A 26,152-nucleotide genomic window follows, 5' to 3' on the forward strand; every position below is an offset into this window, starting at 1 on the left:
ACATTTGAGGGATGGGATGTTGGAGGATGTGGTTTATAATTTTAATAAATATATAAGTGAATACTTAAAAGTAAACTAAAAATTTAAAAATAGTTTCAGAAAGAATTTCCGAATTCTAAAAAAAAAATTTGGGAAAACAATTTTCCAAAAAAATTCCAAAATATTTATAAAAAAATCAAATTTAAAAAAAATTTGCAAACTATAAAAAAATATTTTCTACTTTTTATTTTAATTTTTTTATTTAAATAGTTAAATATATTTATAAAGCAAAAGGTATAATTGCATTTTGCCTCCTTAATTAAACCTCATACTCGTGTATTTTTGAAAATGTTCATTTAACCAATGTAAATATAAATATTGGTACAAAATAGGTAAAAGTGAAATTTCCTCTAGAAATATTCCAAATGACAAAAGTAAAATAAATATAACAAAAAAAAATAATGGTAATAAAATATAGTAGTATATTTTCGTACTTATAGTTAATGTTATGTTATATATTTTTACTTTTTTTTTACTAATTTCAGTACGGCACTACCAAACATATTCAAAATGGCTTCAGTCTTAAAAACTAAAATTCAGAAATTGATGACCTGAACTTTGAATGATATTTATAAGTGTTTTACTGGAAAAGAAAATTCGTAGCATTTAGTTATAATAATTTTGATTTTTTTAAATTCAAACATGTATACAAACAAAATAATTTCAAATCAACTATTTCAGACTACCATTAGGATTCAAAATAAGTTTATAAATTCAAAACAGTTGTACAGTATCTGATATTCATACAAGATATTTAATTGTAAGATTTATAAAGCAATTATCCGCGCGTAGCGCGGAAAACGATCTAGTATTCAATAAACAAAGGACGTGAAGGCCACCAAGGGAAACATGGGTAAGATATATATAATCAATGCAGACGCTTTCGTTTGTTGTCAATAAGTCACTTTACAATTGTTTTAAATTATTTAACATTGCAAAATGGTACTCTCTCTTTCCAAACATATGTTTTTTGACAAAAAACTTTTTTTGCAAAGATGGATTTTCTTAAGAATTTCAATGCAGATTTAATAAGTTAAAAAGAATAAATTGGTAAATTTGAATTTTTTTAATTAAAACTATTGGTTTAAAATTATATAAATTTTTCTACACATAAATCAAGATGTTTATTGATATACACTAATCATTTTTAACATGTGTAAAAAGTCTTAAAATATATAACATTATTATAAAACGGAGGGAGTAGTAGTAAGTGTACTATCTCTATTCCAGAAAGATTTTGGTTTTGAGAGCTTTATTTGTTTTATATATATTGTAGTTTTGTGTTTTCACTACAATTTTATAATTTTTTTACCCATTTTGTCAATATTAATTAAGACAGTTACTACATACTACATGTAATAATAATAATAATTATTATTAAACAACTATTCACCATATTATGGTTATTTTCAGAAATTTATTTTAAAGTAGAGAAATTGTACTCCCTACACACCATTTTTCCCCTATTTACACTCCATACCCTATATCCCTCCAATTTTTTTCCCCCCAACATTACCATTTTCCCCCCATTCAATGATATCCCACCTTTGTTAGTATATTTAGCTAATTTACTCTTTAAAGTATGTGAAACAATATTAGTAAAAGATGAGTAGTAAGGGGAGGAGCCAAATAAGTTGAGAGGCTATTGGCAAAGGTTCTTGCTTGGGACAGGAGCTTCCTTGATCCCATCTCTGCTTTGATTAACAATCCTTTTTATTTTTCTTTTCCTTTTTATAATTAATTTATTTCATTTCCTCTGGCTCTGGCTTTCCCTCTCTTTCGACTTTTTTTCCCTTTCCAGGTGCTCATTGATTGATTCACCTGAAATTATCAGTTTCGTTGAACGGCATTTTGAGGCTGATTGTCTTGTTTCGCTGGCTCAAAGTATACGGAAATTCAAAAATTGTGGATCGCGTCCTTGCTCAGAGATAGCATCCGTACGATTATTATGTAGCTGATTTTGTTATCTTCGTATCCTTAATATATCGCTCTTTGGATCGATTATTTATGAAATGATCATCATTCATTGTGTATACTTGTTCAACGGGAATCTTTGCGTATTCTTGTTTGTTTTTTTTCTTGTTTCTGGAAAAAGTCAAAAATCTGCTTCTAGTTTGATGACGATCGTTGTCTGATATAAATTCAGAAATTGAAAGAGAAGAGTCAGATCATTTGAGATGGCTAATCAAGGTGGTTCGTCAAGGAAAAGTCTATCCTTCTCTGGTCAGTCATTTCAAGGGAAGAAGAAACCTTCTGAAAACAATGAAGGAGGAAGCTCTGACCTCCCACGGAGATCTCTCACTTCTTCTCGTTCTTCCATGTAATCACCCCCTCAAGCCAACTTATCATTTAATGTTTCGTCATATGACACATTGTTATAAATGTTAAATTTCATTACTGAATCTTAAGACTCGTGTTAGCTAAAGCTTCTTGGTATTTATTTTTTATTTTTTTTGCTCGTTTTTTTATTTTTTTGTTTTGTTTTTTACATGTCGTTGTAGAAGCTTGAGTGGCGAAAGGAGTGGAGAGAGAACTGTAAAGCGACTTAGGTTGTGTAAGGCACTTACCGTACCCGATAGCACAACTTTACATGAAGCATGTCGGAGGATGGCTGCACGTCGTGTTGATGCCTTACTGCTCACTAATTCTAATGCTTTACTTTGTGGGATTCTTACGGACAGGGTATACATTTTACTACCATTTTCGCTTCAAAATATTGTCTGTTTTTTTTTTGCTTGAATTGATCCGTTCCTCTCTATTGGTTAAAGGACATAGCAACAAGAGTTATTGCTAAAGAACTCAACCTTGAAGAAACTCCTGTTTCTAAAGTTATGACCAAGAACCCTGTCTTTGTTTTGTCTAACACGATCGCTGTGGAAGCTCTTCAGAAGATGGTGCAAGGTTTTTAAATTCTTAATTAGAAACCACACATTTTTCTTTTTCTTTTTGCTCTCTCATAGTTTATTTCTTTTATATAATTCTTGAAATTTGAAACTGTAGGCAAGTTTAGACATCTGCCAGTGGTAGAAAATGGAGAAGTTATTGCACTTCTTGATATAGCAAAGTGTTTATACGATGCAATTGCTCGTATGGAAAGATCAGTTGAGAAGGGTAAGGCCATCGCTGCAGCTGTTGAAGGTGTTGAAAAGAATTGGGGGACATCTATCGCTGGTATATATGTTACAAATATTGTCTCAAACAGTTTTCGATTCTCTTCTTGCTTGAAAATTGTCTGGCTTGTGTTTAAATAGAAATGACTGTCGCTGATGGTGTTTTGTTGAAATACAGGACCAAACACTTTTATGGAAACACTTAGGGAACGAATATTTAAGCCTTTGCTTTCGACCATAATTCCAGATGATACAAAGTGGGTATATCTCCTTTAACTCTATATTATCATATTTCATATCATTTTGATCTGAATACTTGTTTCTGTTAAAAGTAACGCAAAGCTTTAACGAGTAAAGTTGGGAATGAAAACATTCAGAGTTTTAAAGGTTGGATTGGAAGAGACGGTGTTAGCAGTAACCATGAAGATGGTGGAATATGAGTCTAGCTCAGCCATGGTGATGGCTGAGAACAAATTAGCAGGGATTCTCACGTAAGTCTCTCATGATTGGCTTTTATTTCTATTTATCTGGAGAATATATGCTTGGTTTTAGTTTCTCTGGTTACGAAAATATGTCCCTGGATAAACTAAAACATCATATTCCAACTTTTGTAATGGAGCTTTTATCTTGGTTTCTAATTGTTTTTGTTAGTTCAAAGGACATCTTAATGCGGGTGATTGCCCAAAATCTTCCTCCAGAGACAACTGCTGTGGAGAAGGTAATTTTTCTCCATTAGTAACTGGGTTTGTGGTAGCTTTTTCAGTTGTTACTACATTAGAATATGTGAGAATTTATTATTTCAGTTCTTCCTGAAATCAATGTTCTTTTCTAGTCTTAGTTGCTTATTTTCTACAATTATTCTATAGGTCATGACACAAAATCCAGAGTCTGCAACTGTTGATATGGCAATTGTTGACGCTTTGCATATCATGCATAATGGAAAATTTCTTCATCTTCCTGTATTAGATAAAGGTATCAAAATCTTCCAAAAACTGACTATGACCAATCTAAGTACGTGAATCATCGTAATTTCAGCATTTGGGTCTAATGTTAATGCTTTCACACAGATGGAGATGTTGTCGCTGTGATTGATGTAATCCACATAACTCATGCTGCTGTTACCACGGTAGATTTTTTTTGTTTTTCTCTTTTAAATAAAGTTGGTAAATAGAATCTTAGAGTAGAAAGATATGTAAGAAGAGCAAAATTAGTTTAAGTGTTGTGTTTTGGTTAAACTCTCGCATCTTTTTGGACAGGCTGGAAGTACAGCTGGAATAAATAATGAGACAGCAAACTCAATGATGCAAAACTTTTGGGATGCCGCTATGGCTTTGTCTCCTAACGAAGATGGAGATGAAACAACGAGGAGGTTCTTACTTATTTTCCTTAAAATCATTTAGCTTTTGACCACTAGCTAGGTCCCTCAAACTGTTGGTGTTGGATGATCATTAATTTTGCAGTGAAGACGAATCATCAATTAAACTACCTTCGGAGATAGAAGGAACAAAGTCATTCTCATATCCCAACACATTTGCTTTCAAACTACAAGATAAAAAGGGACGAATGCATAGATTTATGTGTGGTACGTTTAATCATAACACCATTTGTACTTATGCAGAGACACTTCATAACTGTTTTTAAATCATAATGATAGAGACACATAGTTTGGCAACTCTGATAACTGCAATACTACAACGGATGGGGGATGACATTGAGCCTGACAACTTGCCTCAGATAATGGTTTGTATTTGTTTGAAAGCTTTAGAAATAAAAAGAGAAAAACTATGTTTTTTTTTCTGGACATGTTCTTTTTGTGTTGTGCAGTATGAAGATGAAGACAATGACAAAGTCATTTTGGCATCAGATGGTGATCTTGTAGCTGCCGTAGAGCACGCTAAATCAATAGACTGGAAGGTAACTTAAAAAAATACTTACATCATTCTTTTTGTCAATCAATCTTGTTTCGGTTTGGGTTCTAGACATATGGTAGCCAAAGTAAAACCCTAATCCATACTTGGATCGGTTTAAAGAACCGTTATGGTACTTTCCTTGACTTTGGTATCGATTCAAATAGTAAAATCATTTTAAATTTAAGGTATATATATGCTCTGTTGCATAAGTTGGTTTTTGAGGTAAAGAAAATGCTTTTTAAAATTGGTGCAGGGTTTGAAATTGCACTTGGACTACGTGGAAGCGAGGGGGCATAGGAGAGGTGTAAGCACAGAGGATATGGAGTACGATAAATCAAAATCATGGGCAGTCGCTTACAAGACAGTTGCAGCGGGGGCTGCTCTTGCCGCTGGACTTGGGGTTTTGGTATACCTAAAGCGCCATTCAAATTAACTGATTCATTTTTTTGGCGAGGTACAAATGTGGATGCTTTTGCCAACCAATGCGTACGCATATTTCGTCTTAACTATTCTCATTTATTTGTGTGCTTTTTTTTATCTGGTTACTCATTCTATTTTTTTGGTTTTTTTTATAACTTTAACACATTTTTTGTATATAATAAGTAAGCATTTATTTGTATTCACACTGATGTTTATATATTGGATGATTTGAGTGACGTTCAAAGTTCAATGAATTTTTATCTTGCTTGATTGTTATGTGGAGAACCATATCAGATAAGGGACCACACATTTTCTCTTCTTGTCTCTACTCAGTCACGGGTTTGTCTGATCAATGCACAAGATGCTCGATTCCATAATCAATCCGGAGTTTGATAGTACTATCCATCACCTCTGATCAGTCGTGGAGACTCTCTTTTGCTTTGTCTTGCTCTGCAGTCAGGGATATAATAAAAAAAACGAAATCATATCTATCTGTTGTCTAAGATTTGGATTGATCAGCTTTCAAATTAGACTTAGGCTTTTATTTAGGCTTTCAAATTGGTTTCTTGTTTCTTTTATCTTTTATCTTTTATGCAATGTTTTTAAACCCAACCCGAACACTGAACCGGACGACTTACCGGGTTGCTGGGTCACTGAGTCGACCACGGGTGAACCGCGGATTAAAAATGAATTAATATTTTTATATAATAATATAATATCTATAAAAATAAATATATAAAAACTAAAGTTTAATATTTTCTAATTGTTTTTTAAAACATAAAATAATAGTTTGGATACGTATATATTTTATGTTTAAGATATATTTAGAAAATATTTAACTTTAGTTTTTATATTTTTATTTTTATTTGACATACAAAATATCAAAAAATTGTTTAGACTATTTAAAATTTGATGTAACAAAGTAAGAGTTATGACATCTGAAAAAATCAAGATATAAAAATTAGAAATATTTAAATGTCTAATGTGAATAATAAACTAAACTTCAAATTCAAAATAAACTAAAAGTTAAGGATCATTGTAATAAATTGTCAATAACGGAAATAAATTAACACCAAATCACATAAACTAATTTTTGGTTCTCTCTACCATCGTTCACTTCATTTTCTTCGAGTGGCATAGTAAAATCTTCATCAAAATCTAAAAATCACAATATAAAACTGAAAAAAAAAACCTAACTTTTTTTTTGACAGCACCTAACTTTTAATTGGAAACTTATAATATAAAACATAATCTAAAAACTAAAAAAAAGTTATTTATTAGTTCAACCGGTGGTTCAACCGGTATTGGATTCCGGGTTTTAGTGGGTTTTTGCAGGTTTTTGCGGGTTTCTAAATATTGGGTTTTGTAAAAAATCCAAACCAGTTTTTTTCGGGGTCACCGGGTTTACCGGTTCAACCGCGGATCGGGTCGGGTTTCAAAACACTGCTTTTTTTATGTGTAATTTTAATGTGCCAATTTTTAAAAAGAGTGCGACTGTGTGAGTATGAAGCTTCATGTTTTCTCGTATAAGTTGCACTTGCTATCAATTAACAATAACATAACCTTGGGAAAACCGTAACATCAACCAAACATAATTTAGGTTTTGGAGCTAAATGAGAAAAATAGAAGAATTCTAGTTTCTATTTTTATTATAAATTTAGGGTCTATGTCTTACAAATTTGGAAGATTATGTTTACGTGATTTTCTTCAAAAAATTTGAAGACTAGAGGCAAAAAAAAACTTATTCGGCTTTGCCGACCAGTCTTGTACATTGATTCACATTCCCATTTTAAGAAATGGATAACGAGAAAAATACGTAAATTACTCCGAGAAGCGAACATATTGTATTTTGTTTCTTATAGACGTTGCATTTTGTTTTACGATTTAGTTTTAGAAGTTCAATGTTACAAAAAAAAAAAAAAAAAAGTTTTAGAAGTTCAATAGTCAACATCCAAATACAACAATTACAGCATCTGAATGTTGTATCCAAATGTTGTTTAACTTTGTAGTTAGTATTTTCATCTAGATACAATATCTAGAGGTTAAGTTGTTTGTTTTCTATTTTGTAATAATATATGAATACTAATAACTAAAAAGACTAAAAATGCATGATTTCTTTTATTCATAACGAACTAATTATAATATTCAAAAAAAATATTTAGATTATGTTTGCAACAAGATAAAATACAATTTTGAGATTGTGGTAGAAAACTTGATTTTGCAATTTTGAAGAAAATTCCAATTTTTACATTTTGACAAAAATCTGATTTTGCGTTTTGACGGAAATCATGATTTTGCCATTTTGACAGAAATTATGACTTTGTCATTTGAAAAAAATAATCTGATTTGCGAATTTGATAGAAAATCAATTTTGTTGTTTTGGCGATGAAAGTCAATTATGGAGTTTTGGATAAAAAAAAATCAATTTTACAGTTATGGCAGAAAAAAATCAGTTTGAGGCTTTGGTGAAAAAAATTAATTTTGTGATTTGACAAGAAAACTTAATTTGCAGGTTTGAAGGGAAAAATCAAATATGTTATTTTTGGCGAAAAACTTGGTTGTGGTTTTGGGAAAACATGATTTGCGGTTTTGCGACTTTGGAGGGAAAATTTGTTTTCACAATTTTGGAGGAAAATTCAATTTTCTGATTTTCTCAGAAATAATAATTTTACGATTTTTGGCAGGGAAACACAACTTCGTTGTTCCAGCGGGAAAACACGATTTTATGGTTTTGGTGAAAATTTTAATTTTGTTGTTTTGACGATAAATTTCAATTTTGCGATTTTGATGAAAACACACAATTTTTTTTGGTTTTAGCAGAAAAACACAATTTTGTTGTTTTTGGTGAGAAATAAAATTTTACGGTTTGGAAAGAAAATTTGATTTTGCAATTTTGGCCAAAAAAATTCTCTGAATAAATTTTAGATAGGATACAAAGAGGGTTTGGTTTTGTTTTTTTAATTCAATTTCATTACCATATTTGGAGTGACATTTTCTATTTGATTTGGTAGTGTTTTGAAACCTGATCCGAATCTGCGGTCGAACCGGTAAATTTGGTGATTTGGTATGTAATCTGGTTTGGATAATAGGAAAAAAAAACTATTATTTAAAACCCTGGTAAAACCACAAAACCCGTTAAAGTTTAGAATCCAGTTACTGGTTGAACTACCGGTTGAACCAATACGAATTTTTTTATTATTATTATTTTATTTTGTCAGTTGCTTTATTAAAATCTGTTATGTATTCTAATTAAAAAGTTAGTTTTTGAATTAAAAAAATAAAAATAAAAATAAAAAGATCATATAATATTTTGGATATGAATCTATTAACAAAACTAGCTAATTGATGTAATTTGATATTAGTTTATCTTTGTTATCAATATTCAATTACAATTTTATATGCTTATTTTGGATTTAAAATTTAATTTTATTATTCACATTAGATATTTAGATATTTAAGAATTTTAATTCTGGATATATTTTTATTATATGTAATAACTCTTAACTTGTTACAAAAAAATGTTAAATAGTTTAATTTTTTTGTATGTTAAATGAAATAAAATAAAGAAAACTATAGTTACGTACTTTTTAAATATTTTTTAAAACATAAAATAGTTATTATATTTTTCTAATATTTAATATAATATTATATAAAAATTTAATTAATTTATTAACTCATAGTTCATCTGCGGTCGATCTAATTAGGGCTTGGCAAATAAACCGAACCCGAAAATCTAAACCGAACCCGATCTGATAAAAATGAATCCGAACCGATCCGAACCCGACATAAATACCGAATGGATCCTGTTTTTTGGTATTTTGGGTTATGGGTATTATCTGAACCGAACCTGACCTAAATGGATATCCGATAGAACCCGAAACATTTAAAATCACAAAAAGAACTTCTACCAAATATGATCTTAATTCTTAATATGTATCCAAAATACTTTAATATTTATTGAACTTCTAAAATAATTATATGTTACATGAAAGTTGATAGTGGAATGTGGCGGTTGATACTTGAAGTTTTTAGATTTTGGTTTTGTTTTTATTGAATAATGTTTCTCATTTCATTTCATGAGAACTTATTTTTTGTTTTATGATTTACTTTATCTGGTTTTCTTTTTATCACTAACTATGTTTATCTTTCGCTTGATTTTGAATGATCACGTTTGATGTTTTTTCTTATTTTTGAATCGATTTTACTTATGTTTTGGCTATTAAAATATGGAAAATCATGTATTTTAAATCCGAAGAACCGATTTCATTTATGTTTTAGTTACAAAATAGGTACAAATCAGATATTTTTAAACCGAAGAACCGATTGAGATCCGAACCCAAAAGTACAATAGGTTATACCGGTTCTTTGAAGATTTACTAACCCCGACCCGAACCTGATAGAACCCGAACCGGTTCCGAACCAAATTTTTATATAATACGAATGAGGTTGATTTTGATAAACCCGAAAAACCAAAACTCGAATGGATAAAACCGAAATCCGATTGGAACCTCGAATGCTCATGTCTAGATCTAATAATCTAGTGACCGATAATTTATCTGGTTCACTGTCCCGGTGGGGGTTTCAAAACACCTCGGAACATTGGATATTTGCGCACTCTATTTAAATTTATAAAAGTTTATTCCAAATGATTAATTCATTAAAAATATCAAGCCCCATTGACTATGGCTTTGTGGCGTCACAAACTGGAGACTCTAACCAACGATCGATGGCTAGTGTTCGTGTGTGCCATGTGGATCCAATCCGTCGCCGGCGTCGGTTATTTATTCGGTGGCTCAATGTCCCCGGCGATCAAGACTTCCCTCGGTTACAACCAGAAACAGATCGGTCTTCTCGGCGTCGCTAAGAACCTCGGCGACGCTATCGGATTCGTCTCCGGTGCTTTATCGGACGTATCACCGTCTTGGACGGTTCTGCTCGTCGGTGCTGCTCAGAATTTCGTCGGCTACGGTGTTGTCTGGCTCGTCGTCACCGGTCAATTGCCTAATCTTCCTCTTTGGATTGTGAGATGAATTTTTCAGTTCGTATTTTGTATACATGATCTCTTTTTATTACATGATGTATAACTAACATCCGAACAAGACTCCTGTTTTTTTATTTATTTTTATTTATTTTGTTTTTTTATGTTTTTTTTTTAAATGTTTTCTTACATAAGTTTTGTTAATGCAGTTGTTTGTAGCTATCTTCGTGGGAACGAATGGAGAAACCTACTACAATACAGCATCCTTAGTCTCATGCATTCATAACTTCCCAGAGAGCCGTGGTCCTGTTGTTGGAATCTTGAAAGGTTTCTCTGGCTTGAGCGGAGCAATCTTGACTCAGGTTTACTTGATGTTCAACCCCTCTCACGACTCTTCTGTTATCCTCATGGTTGCTCTTGGACCGCCGCTGGTTGTTCTCGCTCTACTATTCGTTGTTAGACCAGTGGAAAGAAGCTGCAGAGCGAGCTCGCGGTCCGATGATTTACGTTTCCTGGCTATTTACGGGTTCTGTGTTGTCCTCGCAGTGTATCTATTAGGAGTGTTGGTACTTCGGAGTCTCGTGGATATAACTCAAACGGTTACCACAGCCTCTGGAGCTATTCTTGTCGTTTTGATGGTTTCTCCGGTTCTTGTCCCTTTTGCATCGGTTTTCCTCTCAGGTAATAATAACGCCGCCTTGGTGAAGACCGAAGAAGGAACCTCTAGTGTGGACCCGAATGAGGTTAAAACTTTGATTGAGAGGAGTGACATATCGCCGGGAAAGAGAAGAGCCCCGTGTATAGGAGAAGATTTCACATTGGTACAGGCTTTGGGACAATTTGACTTCTGGCTTATATTTATGTCTCTGGTTCTAGGTGTAGGTTCGGGGATAACGGTTATAGACAATCTTGGTCAGATCTGTTATTCCCTTGGCTATAGCAACGCCAAAGTATTCGTCTCACTAATCAGCATCTCCAATTTTCTTGGCCGTGTTGCTGGTGGTTACTTCTCTGAGCTAATCATAAGGTATCATAAACGTTTATAGTCAAATTGTTTTTTTTTAAACTGAAAATAATCATCACTTTCTTTGTCTTTACAAGAAAACTCTCACTTCCGAGAACAATGGCAATGTCTGCGGTTCAGGCGATAATGTCATTAGGGCTAATCTACTATGCCATAGACTGGCCTGGGAAGATCTATGTAGTCACCATTGTGATAGGAATGGGTTATGGCGCTCATTGGGCAATCGCTCCTGCTTCAGTCTCTGACATTTTTGGACTAAAATGCTTCGGTTCTCTCTACAATTTCCAGATTACAGCACTGCCTATTGGGTCGTTTGTGTTCTCAGGTGTGATTGCAAGTAACATATATGACTACTACGCCAGGAAGCAAGCCGGGACCTCCACAGAGACTGAGTCACTCACTTGCACAGGATCTGTGTGTTATTCGGTTACGTGTGGTCTCATGTCCGTGGTGTGTTTAATGGCTATGTTGCTGAGTCTGAGTGTTGTTTATAGGACAAGGACGTTTTACTTGAGGCTTCATCGAGTGTCCAAGACTTGAAGATAATGTGGACAGTGGACCTTTTTTAACGTGCCAAAGGTTGTTCTCTTGGCCTTTTGTAAGAAATATGTTAGCAATTCTACAATTTGGTTTAAATTCGACAAAATCTTACTAGAGTTCATTTGTAATGTTAAAAGATTACCCTAAAGAGTTAGTAATGTACACGTTTTATTTTTTTCTACAGTCTAGAGCATCCGGAAAAGACATTCTATAACTTTAAATATGATGTTTTTGCTCTAAAAAAAAACTTGAAAACAATTTTAAATATTAAAACTTCATATTTGAAGTGTTTATTTACATTTTGATCTTTATGTGTATTATTAAATATTTTTTGTTTATCGTTTTAATTCTTTAAAATTTTATATCTGATAAATATTTCAAATTTATTTTTATAAATTAAAATGTAACACATAAGATTAAATAAAAACTATAAAATAAGATTTAAAATATTTTAAATGCATTAGTTGATCATATGAGAACATTACAGAAATAATTTTATAGTGTAATGTGATATTTTGCTTGTAGCTTAATATATTAACTATGTTAAAATATATATTATTTTAAGTATTATTATTTATTTTACGTTATACTATAAAAATAATAAATATTTATTGAAAAGTTGATAAATCAGTAACTATTACATACAGTAAAATATTCACTCTTGTTTATTACAGCCATTTTATGGTAAATAATTCAAAATCGATTAATCTATCTATTTTATATGGGGAAATTGTCAAAAAAATACAACATTCATAATATCACTTTTCATGTTTACAATAACCATTTTTAACATTACTTTTAATAAATGGTAAAAAACATTTATAACCTTAAGCTTAACTAATCTATATTAGATGAGATAACTATCTGCGTATAGTTAAGATATTATTCTCCTATATTCATGTTAGATACGAGAGTATATCCTGTGATCTCTCAACAACTTTGTACTATATATTGTGAAGAGTATACAACATACATTTCAAGGGAAATATATTTACTTTTATGGTATCAGGGGGCTCTCGATTCTGAACCTTCTCTTAACGCAACTCTTTGCGTCTCTTTTCTAAATCTCCCCTCTCTCTCTATCTTCTTCTTTTCCATTTCTCTGAAATCCAATTGCTGCTCCTGCTCTTCCATATGAACGAGCCTACGAGGTAACCAATATCAAATTCCACATTCCCTTTCTCCTGGATATTGATGATGGCAATTATGATGCATGGAGGGAGCTATTCCTCACTCATTGTCAGAGCTTTGACTCTCTGTACATCTCGATGGAACCCTCTTACCCGCGAATGACAATGACGACGCCTGGAAGAAGCGAGATGTTCTGGTCAAGCTCTGGCTCTACGGGACTCTAACGAAGGATCTCTTCAAGAGCACATTCAAAACTGGAGGAACATCGAGGGAGATATGAATCCGACTGGAAAACTTCTTCCGCAACAACAAAGAGGCATGACCCATTCAGTTAGACCACAAACTCCGCACAAAAGAGATTGGTGATCTCACAATCCATTCTTACTGTCAAGAACTCAAATCGATCGCCGATCTCCTTGCTAATGTCGACGCATCAGTAACTGAGCGAACGCTGGCTACGAAACCTTTTTCTCAAAATGAGAATACCGCTAAAACAAGCAACTATTGTATATTGTGACAATGTGAGTGCTGTCTCCCTCTACCAATCCTGTTCAGCACCAACGAACCAAGCACTTAGCAATAGACATCCACTTTGTGCGTGAGAAAGTTCGTATGGGAGAGGTGCGAGTCTTTCACATTCCGTTGACACTACAGCACAGACATCTTCACCAAAGGTCTTCCTTCTTCCTTGTTCACAAGCTTCAGGTCCAGTCTTGGTGTCGGAGAACCAACGCTCCAACTGCGGGAGGGTATTAGATGAGATAACTTTCTGCGTATAGTTAAGATATTCTCCTCTTGTATTCACGTTAGATACGAGAGTATATCCTGTGATCTCTCAAAAACTTTGTACTATATATTGTGAAGAGTATACAACGTACATTTCAAGTGAAACATATTCACTTTCAATCTAGACTTAGGGTTTAGAGTTGAAAGGTGAGGCTAGGATTTTTGGAATGTGAAATTTAGTATTCTAATAAATATATAAATAAATACTTAAAAAATAAAAAAAATAGTTTCAAACATAATTTTTGATTTTCAAAAAATAAATTTTGAAAAAAATAAAAAAACAAAATTTATAAAAAGTTGAAATCAGAAAATTATAAATCAAAAACATAAAAAATGTTCTTTTATTTTTTATTTAAATAATTATTTATTATATATAGAGAGAACAAAGGTATAAAAGTTTTTTGCCACTTAACGAAGAAGATATTTTTGAAAATTTTCTTTTAGTGGTGATAAAGATGAATAATGATACCATGAAAGTGATAAACATGAAAATTCCTATTTTATATGGTATATAAGTAAATTTAAATGATATTAATTTAGAAATATAGTATACTTTTAAATATGACTAATTATTAAATGAGGTTTCATACTCATATTGTATTGAGTCATGTGGTTTTATGATATTTGTAGGGAAAATTACCAAAAATGAGATTTTAAATGAATCCTACCAAAACAAAAAAAAAACACATTTTCTTGCCAAAACCACAAAACGCATTTTCCCACCAAAACCACAAAAATGCATTTCGCGCCAAAATCGCAAAACCATATTTTTCCGCCAAAATTACAAAAACACATTTTCCCGCTAAAATCATAAAAACACATTGTCCTGCCAAAACCGTGAAACATATTTTTCGCCAAAACCGTAAAACACATTTTCCCCTCATCACAAAAACGCATTTACGTCAAAACCGTAAAAATATATTTTCCAGGAATTTCATTTTCCGGCAAAAAAATGGCAAACACATTTTCCACCTAAACTGTAAAACGTATTTTTCCGCCAAACCATAAAATTCATTTTCCCGCCAAACCGTAAAAATACATTTTTCTCGCCAAAATTTAAAATCATAAAACATATTTTTCTGCCAAAACCATGAAAACATATTTTTCCGCCAAAACCGTGAAAACATTTTTCCGCCAAATCAACCAAAATGCGTTTTCTCTCAAAATCGCAAAATCATTTTCTTACCAAAACCGTAATAACATACTTTCTTGCCGAAAAAAATATATAAGTAATTTGTTTATTAAAATCATCTACATTAAATTGAAATGAGAAAAATAGAAATGAGCAAACGAACATAAATTCTATTAAATGATACATCTAGATGAACCGAGAAATGAACAGTCTCGAACAATATGCAGATGGATCATTTGGAAAGATCATTTAGATGGAGATGAGAGATGTACAAACAAACAGGCATCTGCTAAGTATTGCTGGAGTTCAAATCTTCTTCTTTTTTTGGGGAGTTCAAATCTAATATTAAGAAATTTCCCTAAGATGACAAAAATTCTTCGACCTATATTTTTACACACTGAAGGAAGACTGAAGAAGGAAATGCAAAGAAGAGGTTGAAACAAACGGTGCTTCCAATCGCAAAGCCATGGGAGCATATCGACCATGTTATTATGAACCTTGCAGCTTCTGCCTTGCAGTTTCTCGGTATTCTACCAATGCTTCTAACCTTTTTTTTTTCTTTTCCAATTTTGTGACTATAGTCTTGTGTTCTTTCAAGGCATTCACGTAAGTATGCAGTCCATCCATTGTTACATTACATGTTGATTATGTTTTAGTGTGAGAAGAGAGTTTATCAATTCCAATGTGACATCAGCAAATTAATTAGGAGTAGGATCATTAAAAACAGGAGATGCATCATGCATTAAGGCTTTGTTTGACTAGCAGAGATCTGGTAGCATTTTTCTGCATGCCTCGGTATCTAAACTACAACTTTTTGTGATATGGTTTAAGGAAGCTGAAAGTGCTTTGAAGTTTTTCTGCATGCCTCGGTATCCTCTTGCTGGTCTCTTTACAAGATGGATTTAGCTGGAAACATCATTGCAGGTGGTGTTCCTGAGGAACTAGCAAAGCTTCCACATCTGAAAGTCTTGGATTTATCAGACAACAACTTGGCTGGTTCCATCCCTTCTGACAAAGTGTTTAGATCAATGGGGAAAGAGGCATATGAAGGGAATGCAAACTTGTGTGGACTTCCTTTGACTGCTTACAGCTCGAGGAAGCTTGTGTCTGTTCTGGTAGGGCTTGTCTAGTTTCCTTTGTAATAATAGTAGCTGGAACCTTGGGGTTGTACTATGTTCGTCATAGAAGTTCGGGGAGGTGGAATATGGTGTCTTTCTCTGGTCTCCCTCATTTCACAGCAGATGATGTTTTGAGGAGCTTTGGTTCACCTGAAGAGCCTCCTCAAGTATCATCCTCTATGTGTAAAGCGGTTCTGCCAACAGGAATCACAGTTACAGTGAGGAAAATAGAGCTTCAAGGCAAGAAGAGAGGTGTTGTGTTGAAGGTTTTAACGCAGATGGGGAATGCAAGACATATCAATCTAGTTAGGTTGCTTGGGTTTTGTTACAACAACCATCTTGTGTATGTGTTGTATGATAATAATAATCTGCATACCGGGACTCTGGCTGAGAAGATGAGGACAAAGAAGAGAGATTGGGTTACTAAGAAGAGGATCATCAGTGGAGTTGCAAAGGGGCTTTGCTTCCTTCACCATGAATGTTACCCTGCAATTCCACATGGCGATGTGAAGTCTAGTAACGTTTTGTTTAATGATGATAATAACACGGAGCCTTGCTTGGGTGAGTTTGGGTTCAAGTACATGCTACATTTGAACAAAGGCTTGGTCTCTTCAGGTAACTAACCATGACGAAAATTCTTAGCATTAAGTATAGTAGTTTCTAACACTAAGCTCTCTAAAAATGCAGATCAGATGAACGATGTGATACGAGCAGAGCAGCAAAAGGACGTTTACAGCTTTGGAGAGCTTGTTTTGGAGATCTTATCAAATGGTAAGCTGAGGGATGCAGGTAGATTGGTACATAACAAGCCTAAGGATGTTCTTCTACGAGAAGTGTATGCAGAAAACGAAAATGGTTTTGAACAACAAGTTAAAAGAGTCGTTGAGGTTGCACTTCTATGCATATCAAGTAACCAGTGTGACCGTCCCTGTATGGAAGATGCACTCAGGTTTTTGTCTGAACCACATAGTAGTAGTAGGTTGAAATAGGTGTACTGCAGACAGTGTTGAACTACACATAGTTTTCCCTTCTATATAGTATTGTACTAAAACATTAGTTGTGCGACTTTTGTTCGAACCATATGTTACATGATGATGCCGTTCTTGTATTAGTGTGTTTCAGCTTTTAAACCAGAGTTTGAATAGAAAATAATATTGTTCAAACAACTCTGCAACAAAGTAATTTAAAGTACTGAAGCAACTTATTAAAGACAGATCCAAACCTTAACCGACAACAAACCAAAAAAACATAACAAAACGTCTTAAAAGAGACCTCTAGATGAACACACTCAACATCTCTAAGCGCGAACACCTCGGTTAAGACTCACCATACGAGTTGAGCCATCCATTTGCATACCACCTCTGTTTCCTGAGCCAGCTCTTGCTGCATATCCTCCACCTCGGTTCTGGCCCGACCAGTCTCTAGGCTGTCCTGGTCTTCCTCCATATCCAGATCTGTTGTTACCTTGTCTTCCTCCATATCCAGAATTCATGTTGTTGTCCTGCCATCTCCCACCACCTGATGCTGCTCCTGCATAGTCCTGATTGTTGTCCCTCCTCCTTGAGCTCAGATCAAGACCACCTCCACCGGTTCTTGCTTCCATTGCCCTTTCATTACTTTCAGCCAAAACCGAAAGTTTCTCGGTTAACTGGAAAGCCAACGACTGTAATCTGCTGTGTTGCACTTCATGGAAGACTATGCATCGTGTTGGCTGGTCCCAGCTTGCGTGAAGCTCTTCGTTGATCATCATCTTGCTCACAATGCTGTGAACCTGTGCTTCGGTGACATCAAACATCTTAGCCAGCTGTTCAAGGCTTAGGGACTCGTAGGAGCTCGAGTATGTGAATAGGTAAGTCCTTAGAGCTTCTTCTTTGATCCTAGCTTTGACCATTTCGAGGATGCTTTCACGGTTCTTGAGCATTCTCCAGACCTCAAGAGAGTTCAGAACCTCAAACGCGGTCTGGAAATCTCCTTTGGTCAGGGCTCTGGTGGCTGCCATGACGTGATCACGCACATTCTCAGGTGGTGCATTGAACGCTTGCCTCTCGCTGATCTCAAGCAGGCGACGGAAGTTCTTGCTGATCACTCTACGTCTGGCTTCAAGCGAGTTTGCTGCCATGTTTGGGACTTCAAGTAGCATAGCGCCGATGAGATGAACAGCCTCCAGAAGCTCGAGGTTTATGTGCATGTGGTATGGCATTTGTCTCCTCCTCTCCAACCTTTCCTGTTAAATCAACATATGTATACATCACATATAAGTATACTGACCATAAGCATCCGTGTTGAAATAGATAAAACAGACTTTTATGAAAGGAAACAAAATGTAGAGCCCTCAAATGCAGCAGAAATATAATATACACAAGAAGCTCAGGTTTGAATAGTTAATTCATACTCTAATCTGATTAGTCAGAACTATATGAAGAAACAATTCATTAATCTGATTAGTCAGAACTATATGATGAAACAATTCATTTTCACTTTCTATTTGTATCAGAAGAGCTACTGACAGAATAAGAGTAATTACCTGTTCGGGTGTCTTCTCATGGTATCGACTTTGCGAGACACCTTGGGCAAGCAACTCCCTCACTCTTTGACCAGAGTACAGCTCCGAGAGGCAGCTATGGGATTCAGTGATCATTCCAACACGGAAAGCACAAAGGCCAAGCTGCGCCATGGTCCTGTTAAAGAGGATCTGTGTTGAGATGTCCATGTGCTGAATGTTGTCTTGGAGATGACTCATTAGCAACAAGTCTCTCGCAGTCCCAAAGTTGTCCATCAATGCATGGTGATAGATATCACATAACATTGCACGGGCTTTGGTCCTCTCATCTCCATTTCTGTAGATAAGGGACACGAGAATATCCATCATTGCTCGGCCGCTCTCTGGGAAGGTAGGCATACGGGGAACAACCTCTGGAACAACAATGAATGAAGAAATAGGTCCACTTTCCTCCTCGGCATCCTCAGCTTCTTCCTCTTCTTCAACCAACTCAGCCAGCTTCCTCATAGCCTCATAAACTTCCTGGGGCTTGTAGTATATTGACTCAACTCGTCTCAGGGCTACCTTTGCAGCAGCTTTGAAATCACCCATCCGCTCAAAGTAGTCCTGGATGTTCTGAGCAAGGGCCAAGAACATGGGCTCATCCCTCAGTCTCTCAACATACTCACGGGTGTGAGGATCAATTGACTGCAAGCTCTTGAAAAACTCAGTGTCAATCCTCTCAATGAACGCAACCAAATTTCCCCAGACCCTGATTGTTCCATCATAATCTGCTGGCTTGGAAGTTTCATTCTCATCAGGCTCAATTGTATCATCCACAACAATGTTATTGTACTTGACAAGGATGTCCAGTATGGTGAGCATGTTGAGCACGCATTTCTTCCAGACCTTGATAGGCATGTGTCCGCTGAGACCTGGATTCACATCAAACTGTGCTGAGATAACGCTAAACAAGATTTCGAGCTTCTGAGCAGGAGTCTTGGCGATCTTGGTCAAGTGTGTAAGCTGATCAACAAGGTCAAAACGAGCAGTCCCCTTCCTCCCACGAGCAGCCATAATCTCTTTAAACTTCTGGTTGACCCAGTCCCAAGTGATCTCCTTAGGATCTTTACTAAGGAGCTTCTCCATCTGCTTATCTTTCTTGTTAAGCATAGTCTCCCAGCGAGTATCAGTAGTTTCATCCACCTCCTCGTCAGTCACAGCCTCTTTGCTATCATCGTCTTCCTCATCCTCGTCTTCCTCATCCTCATCATCCTCATCTTCCGGCTCATTCTCCTCCTCAACCTCCGGAGCCTCCCTGTACTTATTAATATCCTCCTCGTACAGCTTATTGTTCTTCTTGAGCTTCTGCCTCATGGCGTTCAAGGCCTTGGAGTTGCTAGGACTCATCTTCTTCTTGGCTTCCTTATTAGCCAAGGCCTCGTTCAAGAAATCCTCCAACATGACAAGCGTTTTGATGTACAAGGAAGGAGGCTTGACAGCCTCGGTGATCCTCATAACTTTCTCAAGCTGTTTGTTGACCTTGTCGAAATTCTCCTGGAGACTGACCCAATCGTTGATCTTCATAGCGTTCTTCATCTGCTCAACGGTGTGCGTCATCTCCTCGAAACGCTTGTCCTTGGTTGGCTTGATGACACGTTTGGTATCAGTGTCATCGTCGTCGTCGCTGTTATCTTGAAGGTAACGGTTGTTGATGTCGTTGTTCTGAACCTCCTGGATCTCTTCCTCGATATCACTCTCATCCTCGCTGTCACTACCACCCTGTGAACGAACATAGCAACGAAATCGATTGAGAAACTGAATCTAACAAGAGAGAGAGATTCATGTGTAGCGAAACGAGAAGGGAACCTGAGCGAAAAAACGAGACATCTTCTTCTTCTTCTTCTTCTTCTTTAGCAGGAGAGCTTAAACCTGAGAACACCATAACCAGAGGAGCGATACAAACCAGATTACATACAAATAACTTCAGATTCGAACGACTCAGTACAGTTTTTAACACGAAGAAATCGAATCGATTTACATCAAAGTCGAACAGAGATGAAGAAGGAATGAGTACCTCAATGGAGACGAACCAAGGTAGAGATGCCTGATGAGAATCTCTGTGAAGAAGATAAGTGGTATTAGGGTTTTCTAGTCACGAATTAAACCGACGTAGTTCTTGGATGGAGCTAAACCGGTCGGCTTGGTATTTATGCGCAGTTAATAAACCGTAATTCTAATTGATATCTCAAACCGCCCGGTTTAATAATTACTTACTGCTTGTTGGATTATCTATGAAATTGTGGATTGCTTTGTACAATTAACATTTTTAATCACAAACGGTTTTGATTAGTCAATACAAATAAATTTTACAACGTTTCAGAAAATTTATACAAATGAATCTGCAAAACAATAGGACTCAGTCTGAAACAAAACTCTTCCATGATCTTCAACAACATTGGTTTCATAGCTTCTATCTCATCCTTTCTTAAGCTGTCTTTACACCAGTGGAAGATGCATTATTACTCTTCCGGAGCCATACGTTGACAAGAATTGAATCAATCATGATCTACACAAAAGTATGTTAAACGATAAGAGTATGCACAACAAAATATCATAATGGAAGGGGGGACAATACAACTTTGAACCTGGTTTAAGTGTGCAGCTACACAAGGAAGAACCAAAAGCCCTGGTTCACCAAATGCGCCACGCAACTGCTCCACCACCGCCACCATTACCGGTAATGTTTTCTATAGGCACGGAAACAAGCCATGACTTTCAAATTAAGAGATCAGATCGGTGAAAATTTTGTTAGTACCTGGCTTGCAACGAGCAAAACTGCTGTGCCATTTCCTTTGGAGTTCTTACTATTATAATCACCTGAAAGACCTGAGAGGATGCGGATTGAAAGAGCATTGAATGCTAGTAGAGAAAGATGCAGCAAACTGTTACAAGACATAAAGGTTCTCCGTGTGTTTCCCAATTTCTAGAAGCAAACCAGTCAGATGTTCTTAACAGCAACACAACTAGAGAACACTCATCTTTTACATGTTATTAATAAAATGATTCATGTTAAAGAAGAATTAATGCATACATTCGGCGGCAAGAAAAACCTTAGGCTCACGGATAGTAGCAGTGATCTTGGCCTGCTAACTTGGATCCATGGCACCTAGATTGGTATCATGAGATAAACATACTATCAAGTTCCTTCCAAAAAAAAAAGGTAAATGCAATAACAAAGTCAGAGACCATTTGAAGTAGTCAGAGAGGTAGTGGTCCATTTATTGTTTGTAATTATGACCATATGATCTCCACTATTTGATTCAAGCTTTGAAAAGGCAATAGGCACATCAATTTCATGGGAATAGTTCTAACTTCCTACGGATAAAGTGTCAACATTAAGATTCCTGCTAGAAATGGTTGAGACCAAACTGAGGCAGATTGCGTTCATTCTCGAAAACAGTTTACGGTTATTGTCAACAAAGTTTGCGAAACCTGTATCACACATTTCAACAAAGAGACTCATTGTCACGCTAAAGTGGCTCTCCTCCAAAACTGTTTTCAATAGAGTTAGTCAATTATCATCACTTGTATATCACATTTGAAAATATTCAAGATGATTAACCATAGAGTTTATATATTCAAATTAGTTTCACCAGAAAGGGGAGAGATATCAAATGAGGCTCACCTTTGAATGTTTCCCAAATAACCTATAACAGATAAACACACACATATGTCAAAGCCTCACTCGTAAGTGATAAAATAGGTTTTGGCAACAACCGCCACTGAATACTAAAGCTTTCACAATTAGTGTCCCATATAATAAAATCTGAAATGAAATCATCATTGCAGTAACAAAAGGTAGGACACACAGAAAGATGGTCTCACCTTGCCAATGATCAAAGGGATTAACAGAGTAACTATAAGACTTCTGAATAGTTGGTCAGTTGGAAACGAGACCCCTACTCCTCCGGCTATGTATCTTGATACCCAAAATGGAATCTGATAAAATGGGTCAAGCTAACCATGTTAGCATCAGTGACTTAAATCATAATGCAAGACCTTATGCTATTTTGAAACAATTGCCTAGCAATCGTTGAATAGACCAGGAAGCAAACTGACTAGAACTATAATTGATTCAGAATGATCAATTCCTAGTTTCAAAGGGGTAACAGATAAGTATGTACTTACAGTTAAAATGCCTAACAAGTTGGATGCCACAGTGACCGCCAGAGCAAGAGCAGAGTTTCCCCCAGCAAGCTGAATTGGAATTGTGGTAAGTTAATGGAGAACGCAGAAAAAAACAACAATTGTGCACAAAATATTGAATTGGAAATATATATATCAAACTGAGTACGTGAGTGAGGGCAACACCACTAGATAAGGTGGTTGGCATACAGCAAAATATACCTAGCCCTGTAAACAGGTATAAGGATATAGTTAAGTTTCAGAGTCCTCAAATCTCTGCATCAATTAAGTGATTAACTGAAGAATAATGTATCAAGAGAAGACTACAGAGCACTAACTAATCAAGTTGCATTTATATTATGCAACTAATATGCTTTTCCCGTCCATCAAGATCTAAACAAGACAACAATGTGGATGCTGTTGGATACAAAATCACAAAGGAAATGAAATTTGTTCTTTGGTCAACCAGTATAACACTTATATCTCAGAAACTACAAAATTGGCTAGTTATCAAACCAGGTACAGTTTAACTCAAACTGTAGATTTACTGACGGTAAACCAATGCAAGTCGATAAGCAGTAAAAAATCAGGAAAGGGATCTTTCGAAGTCTAATTCATTCTAAAGTAAAGAGAGAGATAGAGTAACCAGTAACAAGTTCCTGAGGTTGGAGTTGGAATAGCATAACTAGCCTTGAGAAGGATGGAGTGAGCAACAAAATAGAGGCCTGTAAAAGGAGAAATTATTTCGAAAAATTTACCCATAAGACACATTATCACTTTGGAATTACATTTGAAGACACTTCCCACTTGCAACATATTTTTTCTATGTAATTTGTCCTTTCTACCCTCAACTAAGATACAACTATAAATTCTTTCTATCTCATCTCAAGTAGATAAAAATAAAAAAACCAATTAAAAATACAAATCTGAATCTCTAATCTCTTTTCTATCTTTATTTTCAAAATTCAGATTTACTTTACTCACTTCTCACATTTATTTTAGAATTTCAATTTTTTTCATCTTCTTCAATTTGTAGAACACTATGAAAGCCAAACTCATCTTTCGCTTTGTCTATCATATTTCTTCTTTCAATCAGTTCATATAACAAGAGTTAAAAAGTTGATTTTTTTAACAAAATCCAGAAACAAAGTGAGGTTAGTTTCTTCACAATTCATACCATATTTATCCGTGGGGTATAAATTTGTTTATCCAAGTTTAGATTCTATAAGATTCATTTTTGTTTTGTTGGTTTCTTAGTGTCGTTATGGATTGTAAAACCCAGATCTGCAAAGTTTCAATTTTAATTTTGATGGGTGGAATGTGTGGACTCCGGAGGGGTACACAGGTGGTGTGTGGATAGGCGGCATGTGGATAGCTGACTCGTGGATGGGTTGTGTGTGGACGGTTGATGTGGGGATGGGTGATATGTGGATGGGACGTTGTGGTATTGCTCCATGTGGACATGATCTCTGAGGACTAGTGGGGTGACTTATGGTGATGTCTTGTTTGGTGAACTGGATGCAGGTGAGGCGCCCACAGCCAATTAACCGATTAATAACATTGCAGTTGATATTACAGTAATGAGAGCTATGTCATGGTTATATTGGAAGCTTCTCATCTCTATACATCTGCATACAAAGATATGTTTTGTTCTCATATATGTAATATTTTTTAGGGTGTTTTTCAAAACCAACCCATATTTTCAAGTCAAATCCAAAACCAACCCTTTTTTTTTTGTCTATACTATTCATCAATAAAATTTCCATACTATCCTTATGTTTTTGAATTATTCACAAAATTGCCATTTTTATTTATTTTTTTATTAATTTCGAAATTAACAAAAAATCAAATACACCCTAACCATTTCTTCTTATTTACAAAAATGCCATCATCATCAATTTTTCCAACCACCATGAACCACCATTTTTGAGCTCTAAAGCTCTAGAATTCAATTTTCAACCACTTTTTTTTCTCATTATAACCCAAAAAACTTCATTTTCTCTCATCTCCTCTACATTTCCATCTAAAAAACTCTCATAACTATCATTTTCATAATCACAAACTTCATATTTTCGAGTTTCTTCATTAGTGAATCGTTAAAGATGCTTCTTTTTGCTCATATTTGGAGTTTGGACGGTTGAAAAGGTTGGAAACAAGCTTTACACATGAAAAATGTAACTATTTACATGGTTTTCGTTCTTTTTCAGATCTGTGTCGCGACGGTAGACTGTTTTGTATGTCTACGCCTCCGTGGAGACTTACGATGCAGTCTATTTGTCAACGCACGGGTTAGTTTTGCAATTGAGCAGACAAATTTTTTTTCTAACGCAGACTTCCCCAGTAGTCTCCGTCTTTACCTTTGACAACAAAAATAAAACTTTCGGTAGACTTACTAAGACGTCTACCTAAAAGAGGTTAGTTTTTCATTTGACCGAACTTTTGACTTTTCAAAATAGACTTCAACGGAAGTCTACAAAATGTAGACTGCCAACAAAGTCTATAAAAGGTCAGTTTTGCATTTGACCAAAACTTTGACTTCGTGGAATAGGTTAGTTTTGTGTTTGACCAAAAAGTTTAAAAAGCAATCAAAAATTTATTAAATTGTAGACTTCATATGCAGTCTTCTTATCTTAAAAAAAAAATGTAGACTGCGTATAAAGTCTACTTTTTTATTTTGGTCAAATGCAAAACCAACCCGTCGGATTTGAGAGTAGACTTCACAAGAAGTCTACACACCCGTAGACGTTCATTTTAATCTACTGATTTGAAGTCAAACTTGGTCAATTGCAAAACTAACCTCTTTCAAAAAAATTCAAACATGTAGACTGCATATGAAGTCTAGTTCTGAAAGTCAAATCTTGGATGAATTCTGGTCAATTGCAAAAAGTAACCTTTTTAAATTGTAGACTGAAATGAAAGTCTACATGTACAAAATTACAACTTTTATTCAACTATAGAAAGCAACCCGTAAAATGGTCAATTGCAAAAACCAACCCAAAGAGTAGACCTATTTGACAGTCTACGTCTGTAAACTGAAAAGAACGTCAACATCTTCAGAGACTAAATATTAAGTCTTCATAGAAAAATCTATAAAAATGTGAATTTGTGTATTATTCATTAAATTTTTTCTAGTTTTTTTGTTTGACAGTGTGTGTTAGTTAATCCTAATGGGTTTGAGTGATTTTGAAAATAATTTTTTTTTTTATAATTATGAAGGTATAATTCATTTGATTTGACAATGTTGTTAGCTAATAATTGTAGACGTATTTCTAAGTCTTCGTTTATAGTTTTGCTAGT

General features: G+C 35.0%; 5 protein-coding genes across 8 annotated transcripts; 3 read left to right on the forward strand and 2 right to left on the reverse strand.

Annotated features, from left to right (window-relative positions):
• Positions 1 to 1,680: 1,680 nt before the first annotated feature.
• On the forward strand, positions 1,681 to 5,751 carry LOC106406220 (CBS domain-containing protein CBSCBSPB5). Of its 4 annotated transcripts, none has more exons than XM_022687414.2 (15): positions 1,681 to 1,976; positions 2,186 to 2,359; positions 2,544 to 2,721; positions 2,808 to 2,940; positions 3,040 to 3,210; positions 3,328 to 3,406; positions 3,527 to 3,640; positions 3,801 to 3,867; positions 4,016 to 4,121; positions 4,217 to 4,275; positions 4,406 to 4,518; positions 4,610 to 4,731; positions 4,804 to 4,889; positions 4,974 to 5,063; positions 5,313 to 5,751. In XM_022687414.2, exons 2-15 carry the CDS (start codon positions 2,217 to 2,219, stop codon positions 5,490 to 5,492), a joined length of 1,641 nt encoding a protein of 546 aa, XP_022543135.1. In that variant the 5' UTR covers positions 1,681 to 1,976; positions 2,186 to 2,216; the 3' UTR covers positions 5,493 to 5,751. The 4 variants fall into 4 exon arrangements, with proteins under 4 accessions (XP_022543135.1, XP_013702297.1, XP_048610525.1 ...); XM_013846843.3 differs by having other exon boundaries at positions 1,684 to 1,976; positions 2,541 to 2,721; XM_048754568.1 differs by lacking the exon at positions 1,681 to 1,976 and having other exon boundaries at positions 2,025 to 2,359.
• Positions 5,752 to 10,101: 4,350 nt separating this feature from the next.
• LOC106406222 (protein NUCLEAR FUSION DEFECTIVE 4) lies at positions 10,102 to 12,202 on the forward strand. The gene is made up of 3 exons (XM_013846844.3): positions 10,102 to 10,500; positions 10,667 to 11,484; positions 11,559 to 12,202. The coding sequence occupies exons 1-3, from the start codon at positions 10,162 to 10,164 to the stop codon at positions 12,019 to 12,021; spliced, it is 1,620 nt and encodes a 539-aa protein (XP_013702298.2). The 5' UTR covers positions 10,102 to 10,161; the 3' UTR covers positions 12,022 to 12,202.
• Positions 12,203 to 13,560: 1,358 nt separating this feature from the next.
• LOC125585471 (leucine-rich repeat receptor-like protein kinase TDR) lies at positions 13,561 to 17,426 on the forward strand. The gene is made up of 2 exons (XM_048754581.1): positions 13,561 to 16,803; positions 16,876 to 17,426. The coding sequence occupies exons 1-2, from the start codon at positions 16,275 to 16,277 to the stop codon at positions 17,175 to 17,177; spliced, it is 831 nt and encodes a 276-aa protein (XP_048610538.1). The 5' UTR covers positions 13,561 to 16,274; the 3' UTR covers positions 17,178 to 17,426.
• Positions 17,305 to 20,817, reverse strand: LOC106405676 (eukaryotic translation initiation factor 3 subunit C). The gene is made up of 4 exons (XM_048754550.1): positions 20,743 to 20,817; positions 20,537 to 20,598; positions 18,713 to 20,449; positions 17,305 to 18,412 (listed from the first exon to the last, which is right to left on the reverse strand). Exons 2-4 carry the CDS (start codon positions 20,555 to 20,557, stop codon positions 17,486 to 17,488), a joined length of 2,685 nt encoding a protein of 894 aa, XP_048610507.1. The 5' UTR covers positions 20,558 to 20,598; positions 20,743 to 20,817; the 3' UTR covers positions 17,305 to 17,485.
• A 157-nt stretch (positions 20,818 to 20,974) lies between these two features.
• On the reverse strand, positions 20,975 to 23,671 carry LOC111198997 (probable sodium/metabolite cotransporter BASS4, chloroplastic). Its single transcript, XM_048751956.1, has 11 exons — positions 23,663 to 23,671; positions 23,502 to 23,580; positions 23,025 to 23,083; positions 22,859 to 22,927; positions 22,556 to 22,669; positions 22,356 to 22,377; positions 22,095 to 22,162; positions 21,772 to 21,836; positions 21,486 to 21,633; positions 21,316 to 21,417; positions 20,975 to 21,236 (listed from the first exon to the last, which is right to left on the reverse strand). Exons 1-11 carry the CDS (start codon positions 23,669 to 23,671, stop codon positions 21,156 to 21,158), a joined length of 816 nt encoding a protein of 271 aa, XP_048607913.1. The 3' UTR covers positions 20,975 to 21,155.
• Positions 23,672 to 26,152: the final 2,481 nt, after the last annotated feature.

This window comes from Brassica napus, chromosome A2 (assembly GCF_020379485.1).
Source record: "Brassica napus cultivar Da-Ae chromosome A2, Da-Ae, whole genome shotgun sequence".
Taxonomy (NCBI): Eukaryota; Viridiplantae; Streptophyta; class Magnoliopsida; order Brassicales; family Brassicaceae; genus Brassica; species Brassica napus.